Source organism: Camelus dromedarius, chromosome 10 (genome assembly GCF_036321535.1).
Source record: "Camelus dromedarius isolate mCamDro1 chromosome 10, mCamDro1.pat, whole genome shotgun sequence".
In the NCBI taxonomy this organism is placed as follows: Eukaryota; Metazoa; Chordata; class Mammalia; order Artiodactyla; family Camelidae; genus Camelus; species Camelus dromedarius.
Window position 1 is genome coordinate 70,305,101 of NC_087445.1, and position 19,103 is coordinate 70,324,203.

At 35.9% G+C, this 19,103-nt stretch overlaps 1 protein-coding gene and 1 non-coding gene across 3 annotated transcripts in view; one reads left to right on the top strand and one right to left on the bottom strand.

The window, feature by feature from the left end:
- PBX3 (PBX homeobox 3) overlaps positions 1–19,103 on the top strand; it is a 198,194-nt gene that overhangs the window by 149,584 nt on the left and 29,507 nt on the right. For both annotated transcript variants that reach the window (XM_010984337.3, XM_010984336.3), the window contains exons 3-5: positions 623–864; positions 11,890–12,080; positions 17,816–17,951. In XM_010984337.3, the coding sequence (XP_010982639.1) occupies positions 623–864; positions 11,890–12,080; positions 17,816–17,951 (569 nt within the window). The remainder of the gene's footprint in view (positions 1–622; positions 865–11,889; positions 12,081–17,815; positions 17,952–19,103) is intronic.
- Positions 18,920–18,991, bottom strand: TRNAT-AGU (transfer RNA threonine (anticodon AGU)). The gene has a single exon. It is a non-coding gene; the product is annotated as a tRNA-Thr (tRNA).

Consider the following 19,103-nt stretch of genomic DNA (forward strand, 5'->3'; position numbering starts at 1 on the left):
TAGTTTTATAGTTTGCTGGCAGTTGCTTAACAAATTTGTTTAATAATATATATATATATCTTTTAAAGCATAGCTAATTACCTCAGAATGTATGTATTTCTCTTGTCTTCCTGAAATTACATGATGGAAAAGCCCATCTAATTCTATTTATTTTCTAATTTTTGGATATAGCTTGTGAATGATTATTCTATGGGGTTTTAAATTCTGTTCTTCCAACTGAATGGAGAAACAGAATAATCGACCTTTTGATGGATTGTTTTATATCCTTGAAATTTTTTTTTCTTTCTCAAAATCTTAAATTTTTTACCGCTTCCCATTTTTGCTTAAATCATCTAAATCTGGGAAGATTGGATGTTAGAATTCTATTCTGAGAAGCCAAGGTTACTTTTTTCCAAGGATCCAATCTGGGATATATTGAGAGAGGGTGATACTAGAAATTTCCTAGAAGTAAGAATTTTCATGCTTACTTATGTTTATTGATAAAATGTGAACAATGAAATTCTCAACATGAATTGTAGTGCACTGATGTTGTTTGATCATTAATCAAATAAATAAAATACTCACACTATTTGTCCTGTTTCTCGCTCCTTCTCTCTCTGTCTCTCTCTCTCTTTCCTCGAAGGTCTCAGCATCAGAGGAGCCCAGGAGGAGGACCCTCCCGATCCCCAGCTAATGAGACTGGACAATATGCTTTTGGCAGAAGGGGTTTCAGGTCCTGAGAAAGGTGGGGGATCGGCGGCAGCAGCTGCAGCCGCGGCAGCCTCTGGAGGTTCTTCAGATAACTCTATTGAACACTCAGATTACAGAGCCAAATTGACCCAGATCAGACAAATCTATCACACAGAACTGGAGAAATATGAACAGGTCAGCAGCCGCCACTCTCATAGTCCTGCACAAACCCTCTGTCGCTCTTCTAATAGACTGCGCTAACTGATTCTGAGGGCTGTGAGGGGTAGGTGTTAACAGAAAGAGCAAAATAAATAAGGTCAATGCAAAAATCCAAGCGAATTGTTGGATTTATGATATGAAGTCCCTTTGAGATTTTAGAAGTGAAGCTAAACCTATTTTATCCCATCTATTTGTTTTAATTTTATTCATTCGTCACATTTACCTGCCCATACTGCCACACCTGCAGCCATCCTTCCCCTCTAACCTCACTGCTTGGTGCTCGTCAAAGCTCTGTATCATTAACATTTATTCACTGGCCTTGTTCGTAGCTGTGACATTCTTTAAAGGGAAGCATTTCATAGTGAGCTCTTCCTACTATGCTGTGAGCTCCAGAATCCTCCTAGGGAATTAATTCTTAAGGATTATGCCAGACTATAGAGGGGGAGCTAACTTCACAAAGTAAACAGCTTCTGCCCTTTTTCTCAGAAGAGAACTCCTGAGATAATTATAGGTTTCCTGGGGCAGGAAATACTAGGCATTATGTGCTAAATTCCTGATTAGAAAGAAAGTATGGATTAAAAATGCTGGTCTCAGTAATTATATTAGCTATACTTCATTGAGTCTAAGATATCTTTGATTTTAAGCTGTATCATTGTGTTCTGTACCACCACCAAGAAAAAAATTAACTGCCCAATTGAAATATTACATGCCATTGATTGTAAAATACTTCCAAACTTCAGAGACGTTAAAATGTGGGGGAAAATAAGTTAAGTCTTAGATTCAATAAGACAAGGTAAAACATTGGTGGTTCATTTTAAACATATCTTAGTTGTTAGTTTAAGGCTAAAAACCTGCTTAGTTATTATGGAAATGTTTAAATGTATCCAAAATAAAGAGAATATTAAGCTGAATCCTATGAAATTGCCAAATTTTTATGTCATAAACAGTTGTGTATTGGCAATTTTATGAAATTCAACCTAAAATAATGAACCTTCTAGATGCCCATCATCAAGGTAAATAGTTATCAACATTTTGTCAATTTTATTTTGTCTGTCTTCCCTTGCCCCACTCTTCTTTTGGTGGGGTAGAGTATTTTAAAGTAAGTTCTAAGCATCATATCATTTCACCCATAAATACTTCATTATGTAGTCAGGCATTTATGAAAGTCCAAATTCCTTAGTGTGATGTCCTGGTCAGTTTTAATACTGATTTTTTTCTAATTTCCCTATATAGTTTCAGTTGTACATGTTATTTTTTTCATTGTCTTCTTTTATATTCTGGATATGGTGTTATTAAACAAATGCTGGATTCTGTCCCAGAGGTGAGTATGTTTTAAGGAAGGATAGAAAGATTTATGTTGCTTTATGTTAAAATACAATATAAGTTAATATTCTGAGGCATTATCTTTTTTCCAAATAGGCTTTATGGGATCTCATACTGTATCTCTAGTCTCATTTTCAGGAATAATTTTGGTGGAAGATGTGCAAATAAGAATTTTGGAAAAATGGTCTTATGTATGTATATGAAAAAAATCGAGCTTTCTGAATTGACATATGAATAATTGAGTGTAAACAAAATAAGTCATGGTTGAAAAGGTCGCCGTGAGCATAAACAGTAGAAAATGGCTCTAATTTGTAGTATAACCCTAATTGCATAACTTTATGTTAAATGCATCTGTACATACTTACTAAATCAATACTACCAGTCACTTTGCATAGAAAGATCTGTAGTATGAGGGGTCAAATGGCCTGACTTTTCAGCTGAAAAATTAAGGTGGTTCCTTACTATCTGCTGCCATGTCTCTTTACACCAGCCTCCTTATTTTCTCCCTGTATCCCTGTTGGAAGTTGGGTGAAGCTGGCATCAATCATTGTCCCGAAAGTTTTTGTTTTGTTTTGTTTTGTTTGCTTTAAAAATATACATGTATACACAAGCTCTTCATAAATTAATTTATAGTATGTATTTTTGTGTTAAATATCAAACTGGGAAATAATGAGTTTTAAAATGTAATCATGAATCTTATTTCTAGATATGTTCAGTAACCTAATAAAAACCACTGAATGTATATTTCCTTTCATTTTTAACACTTTCACAAGGAGAAATGTAGACATAGGAAATCTGTGCAGTGTTGTGGACAAATAAAGTACGATGATTAGTTGGCAGATTAAATAGAGTTTTAGGTTACAAGTTTTCCCCTGCAGGTTCTGAATTGTTTTAGAAATAATTTTAGCAGCATTTAGTTCTCTTGAGTTGTCTTTGGGGCTGGTTTTTATTGCTCTTCTGTCTGTGGTTCCTAAGTTTGTTAGGATTGGTGAGTTTTGATGTAAGATAGTCTTTTCTTTTTAAACTTTTGGAATACAGACCTTTACTTGGGATAGAACTTTCAGGGATACATTTGGAGTTAATAGAAGGGCTACAAAGGACTAAGTGAGATGAAGGGGTGGCATTTCTAAAGTAGATGGTATTACAACTTCTGTTTTACAGATGAGAAAAGAAGACTCAGGCCATTAATTTGTCCAGTGTCACACATTTAGTTAGTGTCAGAATCAGGTTTTGAAATCAGTTTCTGACAATTTGTCTCCTTTTTCCATGAATTATGCTGCTACTTATATACGTAAAAGGACAAAATTCAACCTAGGTAAATTTTAAAGATCTCATTGGCTTTATTCAGTGATTCATGAGTCAGGCAGCAGCTCGTCTAGCATATAGAAAGGAGCTCCAAGGAGCTGTACAAAATGAAAGACTTTTATAGGCAGACAGGGCGGGACAAGGAAGTTATACTAGCAAAAAGAGGATTGGTTGTGGCAAGGTCACCTTCCTTTAGGGCATGCAAGGGTCTATAAGGCCGATTACCTCACCAGTGCTGACCCAGTAATTCCAGATTAACTAGTTTAAGATTACATTCCTGGGAGAGGCTGAAACTATAATTAAGTAGTCTTGGTTGGGTGACTTGGAGTTTAGCATAAGTGACTCCATTTTGGGTCTCTTATCTTGGTTTTAACAATTAGAATTTGGTATTAATTCGGATACATTCTGGTTTTTCTCTGATTTGCCCATGTTGGAGTGTATTTGGGATGAGATCAGAGTAGAGATGGGAAAAATATGACTATTTTAATCATTTTACAGAAATTATATTTTTTCTCCTAAAAGTACATGAACATGGGTACTCTGAATGGCAGAAAGCTTATTAGTAAATAGGAAAAACATATGTGTTAAGGCAGAGACTTTGTCAGAAAATTGTATTGAGTCTTTTACTAAAAGAAATAAAGTGCATTGGAATCTTAGAGCTATTCACTCCACAGTGTTTTGCAGTGAAGCTGTAATGAAAATGTATCGGAAGCCTGTTTAGATTTAGATTGCCATAAAATTAACAAACACCACCACTGCAGTAAATTAAAGTACCTTATAAACACAGCCACATTTACAAAGCTAAGCAGACTAGAGCTATAGTTAGAGCAAAATTAAATCCAAGCTGCAAGGCTCAGCTTTATGTGTATATTTTAGGAATAGTACTCTTTAAAATCCTGTCCTTTTTTTTTTTCTCCAGAAAATGTCCTTTGATTATATTTTACATTACATAGGCTTAGATATAATGATTGTTAATGATAACCATCTAAATTCACTTATAAATGCTTTTGAAATATTAGGCATAGAATATATATTAGAGTCAGGTTCTTAAATATTACTACCACCGAAAAGGAAACAAAAGCAATTTTACTTTTCTTTTGTTGATCCTGACACCCAAGAGGAATATGATAATTTTTCAAAGCTTGCAGCAACTGTGTTGTAATACTTTGGTCTGGGGTACATTGCCTTTTTAGCTGGGGGGAAAAACCTCGTTCTTCCTTGTCTTACTGTTGATTAGCTACAGGTTTTTAAAAATGCTTTTACTGTTCCTTTCAAATATGCTCTTATGATTAAAAGCCCAACAATTATAGTAGGTGAATTCCTAATGAACTTGAGCCAAGAGTCCTGGAAAGCCTGTTTTTGAACATTGAAGACCTTCTTGGTTCCTCTATCTCTACCAGAGGGAAATGGATACACTGGTTTTTGCAAATGAAATCTGGCTTAGACATTTGTTCTCAGTTAAAAAGGAAAAGATATATATCATGCCCTATGCAGCTCTCCCACTTTGCTTGTACCAGAAGAAATGCTTGTACACAAGCAATTCAGTTCATAATTTACAGCTGCTGTAATAGAGATGACATATTGAAAGCTATCTACTATAATTATATTGAAATACATTTTTGCTGAAGGCAAAAGTGTTGCAAGGGTCCCAACCCTCCCAAGCATCTGGGAACCTGCTTTCTGAGTTCACAGATGTCTTTTGAATTCACCTCAAGTCAGGTAAGGCACTAGAGCCAAGCATGTACGCTCAGTATACTCAAGACCAGTTAGGAACTGTTTAGCTACGAGAGGACTCTCAGATTGCAGGAGATTGCAGGGGGATGGAGAATGAGTGTGAACCAAAACCACTGTAAACGCACGGCCTTCTGCTTTTTGAGGATCTCAACATTGTGTGTTTACATTTGCTGGCAAAATCTGTTTTGCTTGTAAAGAATTTTTTTTAATCAAGTTTAAAAATGCTGATGTTATTACATTAGAGACTGTGTAGCCCACAAACTTGTAATCTCATTTTGCTATTTCTTCTTAATAGTTAAGCAGGAAAGACAAGTATACTAACTGACGTAAACTTTATATTTCATTTTCCCAAGCAAGGCTTTATCATTCATTGTTCCAAGGGAAGGGTTGTACTTCTTGTTAGCGTTCCTGCTGAGTCTTTTCCTTGGCTTGAAGGAGTATTTGAGTGTTCCCTTTTTTTCCCTCCGAGTTTTTAGTTTATTGGTTTTATGTACCAGGTGTATCTTTGACCACAGACTTGAGGAATGAAATGGATTGTTTTATATTTCAATACTCTTTTTTTTTAAATTTCTTTGGAAGCAGTGTTTATATTTATTCAGGCAATGGGGAGGCAGAACTATATTAGGTAATCAGAGTAGGGACTTACTTGCAAAATAATACACACACACAGTATGAATTTCCATTTCCATTGTCAATAATAACTGCTATTTATTAAGTGTTAATTATGTTCCAGACTCTGCAAAGGACTTAACATGTATTATATAATATAATCCTTACAAAACCCTCATGAGATAGGTCCGTAAACCATGTAATTACATTAAGATGTATTGAGGTACGATAGATATTTCATGTTTGCAACTGTTCCTTAAGCATATGGTCTCATTCTGGTTGACTTAGAATCTTTGTTGATTTTTATCATAAAACAGGAAGAATTTGTTGATTTAATAAGCATTCCATAAATATAAAATCTATAATATTGGACAGGAGTTACTCGCAAGATTATGAAGACGTGTAGAAAATGGATGCATGCAAATTTGAGAGTCATCAACTTTTAACAGAGATTTATTCTTTCTTTGAAGAGTGGATTTTTAGAATAGGCGGTATTACGATCTGTTGTCTGCAGTCAGCTTCTCTAGATGGTTTCAAAAGGCCAATTCAGTTTTTGGATCTGATCATGAACCATTTTAAAACTTCCTCTAAAATCAATCCTTACTCACTGTCTGATTTTACATTTTTACATACAATGATGTGAATTTACAGGCAAGAAAGGGGTTGAATCTTGAATTCAGAAGTGAGCAAATCACCACCACAAAACAAAATCCTCAAAACTAGTTTTGAGTGTAAACCAAACGTGTATGAATATTGATGAGATAGTTTTACTAGGTAACAAATATCATTAACAACATTTTAAAAATTCCAGATATTTCAAATCCTCAATTATATTACTTGGTTTGGATTTTTAAGGAAAAAGAAACAAATAGCAAGGAGAAAGGCTCATAATAACTGACTGAAAATGTTTTTCATCAGATGAAGCCTTCCATGCTTTTTGTTCACTAAACGTATGCTATTACAATGTATGTTTTAAACAAAACATACATTTTGTTACATTGTAAACAAAAATGCATCCTAGCTAATTTTCAACAGCTGGATTAAAAGAAAAAAGGTTTCAACTATTGCTTGTAAATCAGAAGATTCAAAGACTCAAAACTCTCATTTCCTAAATATACCAATTACCAGAGCTGTTTCTACATCTATATTGTGGACATTGGTTGGAAAATTCTTAACTGACAATTTCACTTGGAAAAATAAGGCAACGAAAAATTTCTCTAATGTCTGTTTTAATAATATAGTCTTGTAGGTATGATGAAAGATATGATAAATGTTTGAAGTGAGCATCTTATATTATAAATGACATCAATGCTAATATGTGGATGGGTGGCCCTTCAAAAAACTCTGCAATCATTTGATCATTCTTACTGCATTTGTATGTTTAAAAAATGTATACCTTTCAAGGAATAGGAGATGAGGCAGTACTGCGCTCTGCTCTGAAACTGGTACAGATGATGCTGTAAATGAGGCTGTAATTTACTTTCAGTGGTATAAAGGAAAAAAATCACTTTGCCTAAAGTGTATGCATCTTTCTTAAGGGTGTACCCAGATTTTAATTATCTAAATGTAAATACTTAACGAATTTTACTTAGAGTAATGAGCTAAAGTGCACACTACATAAATGAGATGTTCTAATTAATCATGTATGAACTACTGGTTTAAAGAAAAGCTATGTGAATTCTGTGAATGTTGGGCTATTGCCAAATTGCTAATCAGCATTTGCATTCATAGATGACTTCACTTAATAAGTTGTGAGACATTCAGCAAATGTTTTAGGAAATTATGAGTTTTTAGATGCAGAAACTTTTTGCTTTTAACCCTGTTTTTCACACAAGCCTGTGGCAGCTTCTTAGAAACCATAGGCAAACATTCATTCTGGAGAGATTAAAATACAGCCAAAGAAAAACTAAGAACCAGAGAAAAACTGGAAAACACACACACACACACAACACACACACAAACACAACCATCTCAGGTATCATTCACACAGGAGTGTTGAGTTATTTATCAAGACATACACTCTGTCATAGATACATATTACCATAATGTGTGAGCTAGGTTTGTAGGAATTAGCAGTGTTACATGTACAAATTAGAAATACTCCAGTACAACAGTTGACATATTTTTTGGTCTTTGGACTTAGACTCTTAAAAATTATTGGAGACCTGCCCCCTACCCAAGAGCTTTTCTTCAGTGGGTTATATCTATCAATATTTATTATAATAGAAATTAAAACTGAGAAAAAATAAAAGTATGTATTAATTTAAAAAACAGTAAAAAATTATATGTTCACTATAATATATTTTTAAAAACCTGTATTTTTGAAAAAGACTCAGGATTTAGTGTGAAGAATGATATTGCTTTTACATTTTTGCAAAACTCCTTAATGTTGGGCTTAATAGAAGTTCCTGGATTCTTACATGTGCTTGTGCTTCTGCTTCTGCTTCTGTGGTCAGTCTCCTGTCATCTGGTTGAAGTATGCGAAGAACACCTGGCCTCACACAACTATGTCATTGGGAAAGGGAGGAGTATATTAATAGCCTTTTCAGATAATCATGGGTATTCTTTGATATTATACCAAAACTTGACAAGTTGTAGTTTCTTAAAGGTTAGTTGAAATGAATCTGAAACTATATCAACTTTTCGTACTCTGTTCCTTTAAAATCCATTGGTCACGTGTACTTTGAATGGATCTTCTACTTCTGCATGTTTTTGTAACATCATGCATTGATCATTTGGAAAATACTGGTTCACTGAGTTATGTTTATCTTCCAATGTTAACACTTTTCATTATGTAATATCAAAATATCATATTTATTAATATCAACACTAAATTAATCGGAAAGTCTACTGGGGAACTGTCAAGCTCAAGGTGGTGGATGCAAGTTTTCCAAAATTACCATTCTCACTTGAAAAGTCAAATTTCATCATTGGCACAACTGCTGTTACCTGTGTTCCTTGACATGACAAGCTTGCTTGGTTCATTTTTGAGAAAATATCTGCCAAATACCCAAGTCGGAATAATCGTAATTTGTCAATTTTGCTTTCAAATAAAAATGATGTTCCATGAAAAAGGCAGCTTCAGCTCACAACTAACACAATCACACAAGTGCTTTTTCTTGAGACAGAGCCGCCCTTCTACAAGCAATTGAAGTGCTTTTTGTGTGCTTGTCATTTTTGTCACACAAAATGTTGAAGTTTTAGTCAAGGATTGAGACATAATCAAGTGAATAATTTCTCTTGCTTCATTAAGGACATTCCTAGGTGAAACTGCCTTTTTTTTGTGGGTTTGTGTGAATGCATGGTGGTGAAGAATAAAAAAGAAACATCAGAGATTACTTAGTATACCGTTTCCCAAAGAGTTTTTCTTGCTTAGCTCATTGGTCCTCAAGATGCTGTAGAGCTGTGCTGTCCAGTATGGTTGCCACTAGTCACAGGTAGCTCTTGAAATCCAGCTAATCTGGATGGAGATGTGCTGTAAATGAAAATATATACTGGATTTGAGAGTGTATGAAAAAAAAAATGTAAAACGTGCCTCATTAACAGTTTCCCAAACATACTGATTATGTTTTGAAATGTTAATCTTCATATAGTAGGTTAAATAAAATACATCATTAAAATTAATTTCATCTAATCCTTATTTTTTAATGTGGCTACTAAAAAATTTTTAATTTTGAAAATAATCAATGCAATAAGAAAAACAGTAAATGACAAAAAAAATTATTTCATATGTGGCTTGCCATGTATTTCTTTTGGACAGCACTGTTCTAGAGAAAAAAGGTTTTGTAACCAAATTTATTTGGGAAAAGTTGGATGTATCATTCTCCCTTGAAGATTTGTTATGCATATTGGTATATTAGAAGTACTGAGGAGTCCTGCCCTCCCTATCCCCCAAACACAACCTTTTCAAATTTTGATTAACCCCACATTTCCCAAACATACTGTGTTAACAATGTCTAGAACTAGATATAGAAGTCTAGAACTTGCTGATTCCAGTTTGGGGAAAGAAACTATTCTACTTTACTTTGCTTAATTTTACTAATAAGAAAACTGAGGGCTAGCTGTTTTCAAATTATATAATTTGAAATTATATGAACATCACTTTAGGGAAAGTGCGAGAAAAAGATCTATACATATATTTCTTGGCAAGATGACTACTTATTTGTCAGCCTGGCACAAGATAATTTAGGTTGATAATGTACTGGGGAAAATCTTAAATTTATTTTGGTTTCCTTAAAGATGGAAAGAACTTCCAGTTTTAGAGCTGCAAAGTTCCTTAATGTTTTACTGTGTCATAACCTAGGCTTTGCCTTTTTAAATTATAGACTGGCTAAGAATCTGAAATGAAAACAAAAACCCCACAGATTGTTCCCTCAGGAAATACACAGGTGCCCACAACTTGTATAAGATGTCAGGGAGTCATAGACATTCTAGACCTATGGGCTGCAGGTTAAAAATCCTTCACTTATAATTCAGGAATAATGTATTAATCAACATCACTCTTGAACTGTAATACAAAATCCCACCAATCCATAGATGTTTATTGATGCCTACTGTGAGTATTGCACAAATCGACACTCTGAAGAATCGCATAGAGTCGCTACTCACAGGGAACTTTAAATTTCTTGAGACTTAAACATACTGGTTTTTTTTTTTTTTTTAAAAACTTTGATTGGTAAGCAAGACTCATTTTACCTCACCTTAGAAATATTTATATAGAAGCTCCATAAAAGCTTAGAGTGACTGAAACACCCAGTACTTGAAAGGTTAGTTCTCTAACGAGCAGTTCGGAAAGCCATCATGTGCTGTATGTTCAGGATATCTGTAGTGAAGTGGACATTATTATAGCTTCAAAATGTGTCTTGCCATGATCAATGATTGTTCTGTCTGCTTACCCTACCAGGGGCATCCGTGTGTGGTAAGATGCAGAATCTCCCGTCTTTTTTTTTTTTTTAAACAAAAATGCCGGAAGATTTTTTTTTTTTTAATCCAGGGGTATAGACTGATGCTTTATTTGCCAAAGTGATACTGGATTTCAGTGTAGGCCCAGTCATATGGTTTTGTAGATCTAAAAGAGTATAGATGAACTGAAAGAGGCAGGAACTGAGGATTGTTAACTAAAAAGTTTGAGACCCAAGTCTGTTCCTTATTTTCCTACTGCCCCTCCCCTAAGGAAAAGAGCTGCTTTAACCATCTTTCAGGAATGGCTTTATACCCACGATTAGGGCCCACACCACAGCTGTAATATACTAGGACATTGGCAGGCATCGAAGGGCCTTTCCATGCTAATGCAAATCTGAATTTACAGTTTTTCTCTATCCCTCTGGACTTTGCTACATACTATTATTTCCAGGGTTTTTCTTGTGCCTGAAATTCCTCCTGACTTCCACCTTTCAAAAATCTTGCCCTTCTTTAAATCCCAAAGGTCACTTTTGCCAGGAAGAAATCTCTGCTTCCAGATGAGAATACTTCTTCCTCCTTAGGAAGCACTTATTCATATTTTCCTGTGACACTTTGCACAGACTACCTTGTTTAAGAATTAGTTTTTTATATATTTTATTACATTTAAAGTCAAGTCCACATCTTGCTCATTTATGTGTCCCCTGATCACATTGGTAAGGGTTTCAACTTCATAGTGCTTCAGTAAACATTTGTGGGAATAAATGTAAAACCCCAGAGAAAATAGGATGTCCTTAGTATTAACAATTAACCTATATTTGTACTTATATATGGGAGTTGGTAGAGAGCATCCTCCAATGGGAAATTTTGGAACTGAGACCAGGGTGGTGGGAAGGGCGAGTGAGTGCCTTGTTTCGCCTGCATGTCTGGCCATTCTTAGTTTCAGAATTCTCACTACCCCATCTAACTATCACTGCCATTTCACAAGTGTCTTAGCTTTTATTTTACCCTACCTACTTAATAATGCCATTGGCAATTACAAATGAGGTAGAAATTCAGATAAGTTAATGTCTGGGCATGATAATATAAAATACCAGATTCCTAAGGAGTGATTTTTTTTTCCCCTTACAGGCATGTAATGAATTCACTACACACGTGATGAACCTTCTCCGAGAGCAGAGTAGAACACGTCCCATTTCCCCAAAAGAGATTGAAAGAATGGTGGGCATCATCCATCGAAAATTTAGTTCCATTCAGATGCAGCTCAAACAAAGCACTTGTGAAGCAGTTATGATTTTAAGATCAAGGTTCCTTGATGCCAGGTACGTGAGGCCACAAATCAGTTGCATGTTGTTGTTTTTTTTTCCTTTTCACTCCTTATGTATTATTTTCTGTAATACTGGTCAGTTGGTCTTAAATTCTTGTTTAATTTGGCTATAAGAGCTGTCCTCTACAATGGACAGGTAATTCACCTCGAGGTGCCCGTGCTGTCAAGCCTCTCCTTGTCTGGGGGTGGTAGGGCTGTTAGTTGCCAATGTGGTGACTCAGGAAATGAATAGGATTAGCGCTGCTATTAATGACTTGAGAATATATAGCCTTTCAATTCTGATGCTAAAAAAGTTTTTTTAAGGATAACATTCAGTATATAACTCTGTTTTAAACATGTTTGTTTTCTAAGACTTCTTGGTGCTACGTTGCTTGTGTACATTAGAAGGAAATAACTTGGAGATACTGACATTCCTAAGAAGGAAGTGATATTTTAGTTACCACCAAACCCCAAACTCTGTTTTTCCAAATCAGTTAAGAAAGCCTATGAGTTTCTCCTGTTAGGATACATGTTTCCCTTTTATCTGAAGCTTTCAACAAGTTTCACAGGAGTTAGGTAATAAATTGTATGCGGTGTGTTTGACATTCTGGGTGACATAATAGAACTGTCAAGTTCTACTATATGCTGCTTCAGCAGGGATGCCTCTTGGGCAAATTTTACAATATTAAAGAAAATAACTAAGTGTCTCAACTGGAAAACAAGATGTGTGAAACAGTCTTCATGCCAGAGCTCTTCCTTACAGCCAAATAAGGAAACATACACCATCTAATTATATGCTCTTGGTCTCCTGGTTAAGCAAAGCTCTGTATCACCTTTGGTTCCTTCTTCTTTGATAGTGAATTAGGCACTAGAACTCACCAGTGCTTTGTTTTCAGCATTTCTCATATTAGCTCTTTCTTTCCATCCATGCTCACACTGCCCAGTTCATGTTCATCCTTTTTCACTTGGACTAGCACGGTACTCTCCCACTCTCCTCCCTGTTTCCAGTCGTGCTCCTCTCCCACCCGTCTTCTGAAGTCCTTTTATGATGCCCTAGTGCTTTACTTAAATAAAAACCACAGTAGCTTTTCATCACTGGATAACTCATATGCACACTACTTAACCTGGCATTTGAAGTCTTAAGTGACCTATCCCTGCCTGAATTACTTTTTTGTTGTTAAGATTTCAGTTTTATATTTTTCCTATTTAAAAAATACCAAGCTCGGTAAGGAAATTTTTGAAAATTTACCGAATAGAAGGATGAGGGAATAAAGGCAACCACATTTTTACAATGCAATGAAAAAAAGTCACTATAAATGTTTTAGTATATTTCCTTCTGGTTTGGGGTACTTAAAAAAAATGTTCTCGTGATGGTACAATATGCAGACCATCTTGTGATGGTCTAGTTGCTTTTTAAAAATTTTACCATGAATAAGTAAACATTTTTCATATAGTATAAACTCCTCTTTTAAATAACATTTTATAAATTGTTGAAGTCTACCAAATGAATATATGATAAATAATTAACTTAGTCATTATTTTTGAGCATTTAATTTGTTCCTATTAGTTTCCTTTATCCCTTCCTTCCTTCCTTTCTTCTTTCCTTCTACAAATATTTATTTGTGCTGAGGATATAAAGGTAAACAAGATAAGTTAAGTTATTTGCCCCAACTGAGTTTACATGCTTCTTGGAGAAACAGGCAATAAACAAGTAAACAAACATGCCATAGTATTCTATTCAGTAATGTAATGAAATGTGATTGAATGGTAAGTGCTATGAAGAAAAATAAGAGCAAGGTAAAGGGAGAGAAAATGATGGAGAGAAAGTACTATTTTAGACAGATTTTTATTGGAACTAATGTTTCAATGAAAATCTTTATGCATTCAACCTTTTTGATCTTTAAGATTATTTCCTAAGGATTAATTCTCAGAAATGGTATTTTTAGATTAAAATGTGAACATTTTTAGTGCTCTTATTAATATATCACTATATTGTTCTTTCCTGCATTTAATCCAAAATGAAATACCTCTTGGTCTTATCTGTTTCCTCTGACCAGAATTCTTGCTTTTCCTCTCCCTGACCACCTCCTCCGTCACCACCCCTCCACCCGCACCCCCAACCTCCCACAGCAAACCCTGTTCTCCCAACCCTTTCCCCAACTTGGTCACCAATAATGAGTTGTCATCTGGGAGGGTGTCTAGCATGGAGGCTGGAACGGAGCTGGTGCTCATGTTTGTTGATTTAGTGAGACCCTGCTCATCCTTCCAGGCCTGGCCTAAATGCTCCCTTTTTAGGAACCTACTTTCATTATGCCAATAGACTGGTCCTTGCCTTCTCTTGAACACTGATACTAAGTGTATACAATTCTCCAGACCAGACTCTATTCACGCTGCCTTTATTGTAGCTTTTTAGGATCATTTCTTCTCTCCTAGAGAAAATCACATCATCATTGAAAGCAACAGCCAAGTCTTAAGCGTTTACATACTCCACATTCTAGCAAGTGTCTTACATGTATTAGGCTGCAAAAGATACTTTATTGACTAACCAGATGAATGAATATTTCCACTTAATTTTAATAGCTCAAAGAATTAAGGAAATAGTGTCAGAAACAAAAAATATTTTTAAATGAACAACTTTGAGCCTTTTAATAAAACGTATTATGTAACAAAGATATTGAAAAGTCCTTTCTTCAGAAAGGAATCTTTTCTGACAGAATTGTTATTCTTGTTTCTGCTGATACAATTCCCATTCTTGTCAACAGGCATGCTCATTTTTTTACATAACTGCATTCATAATGTATACACCTAAATGATTTAGTTTTCTTCCAAGAAGAGAAAGTCAAGTTAACAAGCCAGAGTGAGGAGAGTGAGAATGAGATGGTGGCAGAGCTTGGAGCAGAGTCCCTTCTCCCACAGAGATTGCTGTTAGTAATGTTGTGCTGCTGATGGGAGCAGCCCTGGGACGGATGCGCACTGCGCACTGGCCTGAGGCATCACCATTTAGAGTGTGCTGAACCCTGGGGGAGTGAAACTTAGGGGAGATGCTTAATGGGCATATTCTACAGAATGTTTTTCTAAAAAATAAATGAAGTATAAGACCGAGTTCTCTCTTATGCCTTCAAGTGAATGCAAATAGTGAGCTTTGGTTCTATCTATTCTTGTAGTGCCTCGTAGCAAGCCCTCTGCACTGAGAAGGCAAGGCTTTTCTGCTCTAGGCAAACATGCTCATTCAGATATATGATTCCCTTGCTCACTCTGGCTTTTTGTAAAGCCATACTCACATTTTCTTGGTAATTGGACAAGATGAAGCATGTACCGGTGCAGAACATTTAGGAATAAATTTTGTGTAGGTCTTTCTGCTCTTCTAGTAGAAGGGCTGTAGTTTGGACACAGCCAGACTGTCTGGGGTGATGGGTTCTGTTCTGCCCATAAATTTGTTCTCTGAGGTTTTTTTATGTTTGCTAAAACCATTCCTAGGCAAAGTCGATAAATGAGCCGAACTTATTTTGCTTTCCCAATACATTTCTGCTCATTCCTCCTTTCCTAAGTCCTCATTTTCTCAAGAAATGCCCTTGTGTGATCTGCTCCACTGTGCCCAGGCTTGCTGCTGGGCTCCGTGTTTTAGACTGAGTTCCAGACTCACACACTCATGTAATGGAATTGCGTGGAGTGGCTGGATGAGGGGCAGTGAGGACTAGAGCAGATAAGTACATGTCTGAGGGGACAGCCATCACTTGGCTTTAGCCTGTGGCTACCTTCCGAGAATATAGGCAGGCCTGGTGTGGCTGATCTTCCAATTTTTATAAGAAGCCAGAAACCTAGATTTCTATGAGCAGATCATTATTGTGTTGTCTCAACAAACATTATCTGTGGGCCAGGTGATTATCTATAGGTTTGACAATTTCAAACCTTTTCCCATACTCACCCACCTACTTACTCATCAGTGTGCCTCTTCAAACTGCCCCAGGTCAGGGCTTTGTTTTTCCTGTCAAGCAGTGTGTGACTCCTGCAGAAATGCTGATTGCTGTTCTTGACGTACTTCTTTTTCTTCCACATCTTCCGTCACCACCTCCCTCTTCCGATTCATCATCAAACCCTGTTGGTTTTCATCCGCAAATAGACCTTGAATCTCTTCCTCATCCCTCAGGTAACAATGGTTTAACCTTCCAAAAAATTATTAAAATTAAGAAATTTCAGGGCTCATAACTTGAGATGTTTTGATCAGACCTAGATTTCTTGCTCCCTTGACTCTCCCTTAATGTTGAAACATAGCTCACACACTTAACCTGCCATGTTAGTGACATCATTTAAACTAGAAGAATCTCATAGGGTATACAGACTTACAGCTGCCTACTGACACTGTCTTTCCTGAGTATAGGATATTACAATTAAGAAGATCATTAAGATTATTTGCAAGACAATATTAAGAAAATTATTTGGGGAAAGCATTTTCCAGTTACTGGAGAATCTAAAGTGAAGTCTGTGAAATGCTAATTTTCAGGCTGGAATTCTTTAAAATCTTAATAACAAAATCTGAATATAAGTGACTTTGAAATAAATTGTCAATAAATATTCTATCTTCTAGCATTTTGCCAGCCCCTCCCAGCAAAACAGTTTGTTCTCCCCTGTACTTTCCCTGGTGAGCAAATCATACCTCAGTCCAGACAGTTGCTTAAGCAGAAAAATCTAGAAATTCTTGATGTATTTTATTCCTTACCTTCCTTCTCTCTTTTCCATCCACTCCTCCCATGCTATTTATTATCAAGTCCTATTGCTTTTACCTCTCAAATAGATCTTGAATCTTTGTATTTCCATTACTCTCACCCTGTGCCAAGTTACCATCATTTCTCAATTTGACCATTGCAGTTGTCTCCTTAATTATCTCTACATTTCCTTTCATGCTGTCCTCCAGCTATTCTCAGCAGTCAGAACCATCTTTTTAAAATGTAAAACTTAAAACCTTTAATAGCTTCCTCTTGCACTTAGAATAAAATCCAAAAATCCATATGGGGTCCATGAAGCCTGTGTAATCTGGCTCCTGTCCAACCTTCCAGACTCATCTCACGTGTTCCCTGATTTTTACTGTGCTCCAGCTTCCTCCAGCCCTTTGGACTTTCCAAGCTTTTTTCCTGTTTCAAGACTATTTCCTCTGCTCATTCCTCTCACCCTCTACTCTTTGTCTCACTAAGTTGTACACATTCTCCAGGTCTCAGGTTAAATGCCACTCCTTCAAAGAAACCTTCCTGACTCCATAATCTATGTTAGATATCCTTCTTAGATACTTTCATTATTCCCTATACTTTCCTTCATGATACTTGATATGGTCACCATAATTTATAATTATTTATTTCTGTGATACTTGTCTAATGTCTTCTGTCCCCTAACTTTCTACCCTCTCTCTTAACCCTCCAGTCCCCTGTAATCGCCCTCATAGACCTTATCCATTTTGTTCCAACTGGGTCCTCATTGAGTATCTAGAGCACATTAGATCCTCAATTTATTGAATGAATTAAAGAATGAAATTAATTGTGCTTCACATTCTAGTATTTTTCTTAGTGATCCTACATCTTAACATGAGTTAGATCATGCTTTGGAGGGTGCCAGGAGCATAATTTACACTGTCATTGTGATAAATTAGACCCTAAGAATTTTTAAAAGTAGAAATCTAAGTTTTTGGATCATCCTAATTAATATATTCCTCTTTGGTTAATTTTGATTATAACTACAATTCTCTTTTTGGTTCTTTCATAGACGAAAAAGGCGTAACTTCAGTAAACAGGCCACAGAAATCTTAAATGAATATTTTTACTCACACCTCAGCAACCCCTACCCCAGTGAAGAAGCCAAAGAGGAGCTGGCCAAGAAATGCAGCATCACAGTGTCACAGGTGAGAGAAGGCTCCATGGCTCTGTCTAGTTTCTCCATTGATAATAGGAACCCTATTTCCTTCTCAGGTCATTCTTACTCAATTTCATGGCCAACTGTGTCATCATCAAAGAAGATACAAAGAAAATATAGACATTTCCACATTTTATGCAAGCTTTTAAAGTTTAGGTAATTTCTTTTAATCCTAAGTGGCAAGGAATCAAGATAATCATCCACCGCCCTGGTGTAAATCTTCTGTAGGAAGAACATGAACATGCGATGGGGAAAGACATGGTTTCCACTGAAAGACTCCTCAGTGAATGGCAGGTGGTCCTGCTTTCCCAATTTAGATGACTGGCCTGAGCTTCTACCAGAGAGAAACCAATTTATTTGTTGCCAAAAGGAGATTTAGTATAGCTCATGGTGAGAACTTTGAGGAATTCACCAAGTCCTTTCTTGATAACCATACTATGATATTTGGGTCCCACAGATTTCTTTGTTTTCTTTTTACCCATTAAACAGAAGAATTAAATTCATGCCTATCACCACTGTTAATTTTTTTTTTTTCTGTTTTAAATGTCTGTTTGTAATAAATTGTGGCTGAAGTTAGCTGTCATCTTCTAACAAAAATACATTTAGTTTTAGGCAGATAGACTGGTATTTTAGATTGAGGGTTGGAGAAAAATAAACAGCTGTACCTCCTTAAAAAAATAAGTATATCCTATTGGCATTAGCTCTGAAATACAATTTTATTTAAATATTCATATTTGTTTTTAGGTTGTCATTTGAGTAACATTCCTTTATAGCATGCAAGTGCTTACCAACTAGTTCTTGCAGTGGCCTTTAAGGAAAAGCTGACCCTTGGTAGAAATTTCAGTGTTCCCTGGGGTCTCATGTCACAAATTTCAAAGTAACCTCTAATTTATCTTTTGTTTGGTTGGTTTTTCGGGGGTGGGAGGATAATTAGAGAGTTTTATTTATTTATTTAACTGAAGGTACTGGGGATTGAACCCAGGACCTCATGCATACTAAGCAAGTGCTCTACCATTGAGCTACACCCTCCCTCCCTCCTAAAGTGGTCTCTAAATAAATACTCCTGTACTTCTGAAGTTCAAGATACTGAAGATCCCCTTCACATCCGCATGAAAGTTTCATGTCAGTATTTTAAGTCATT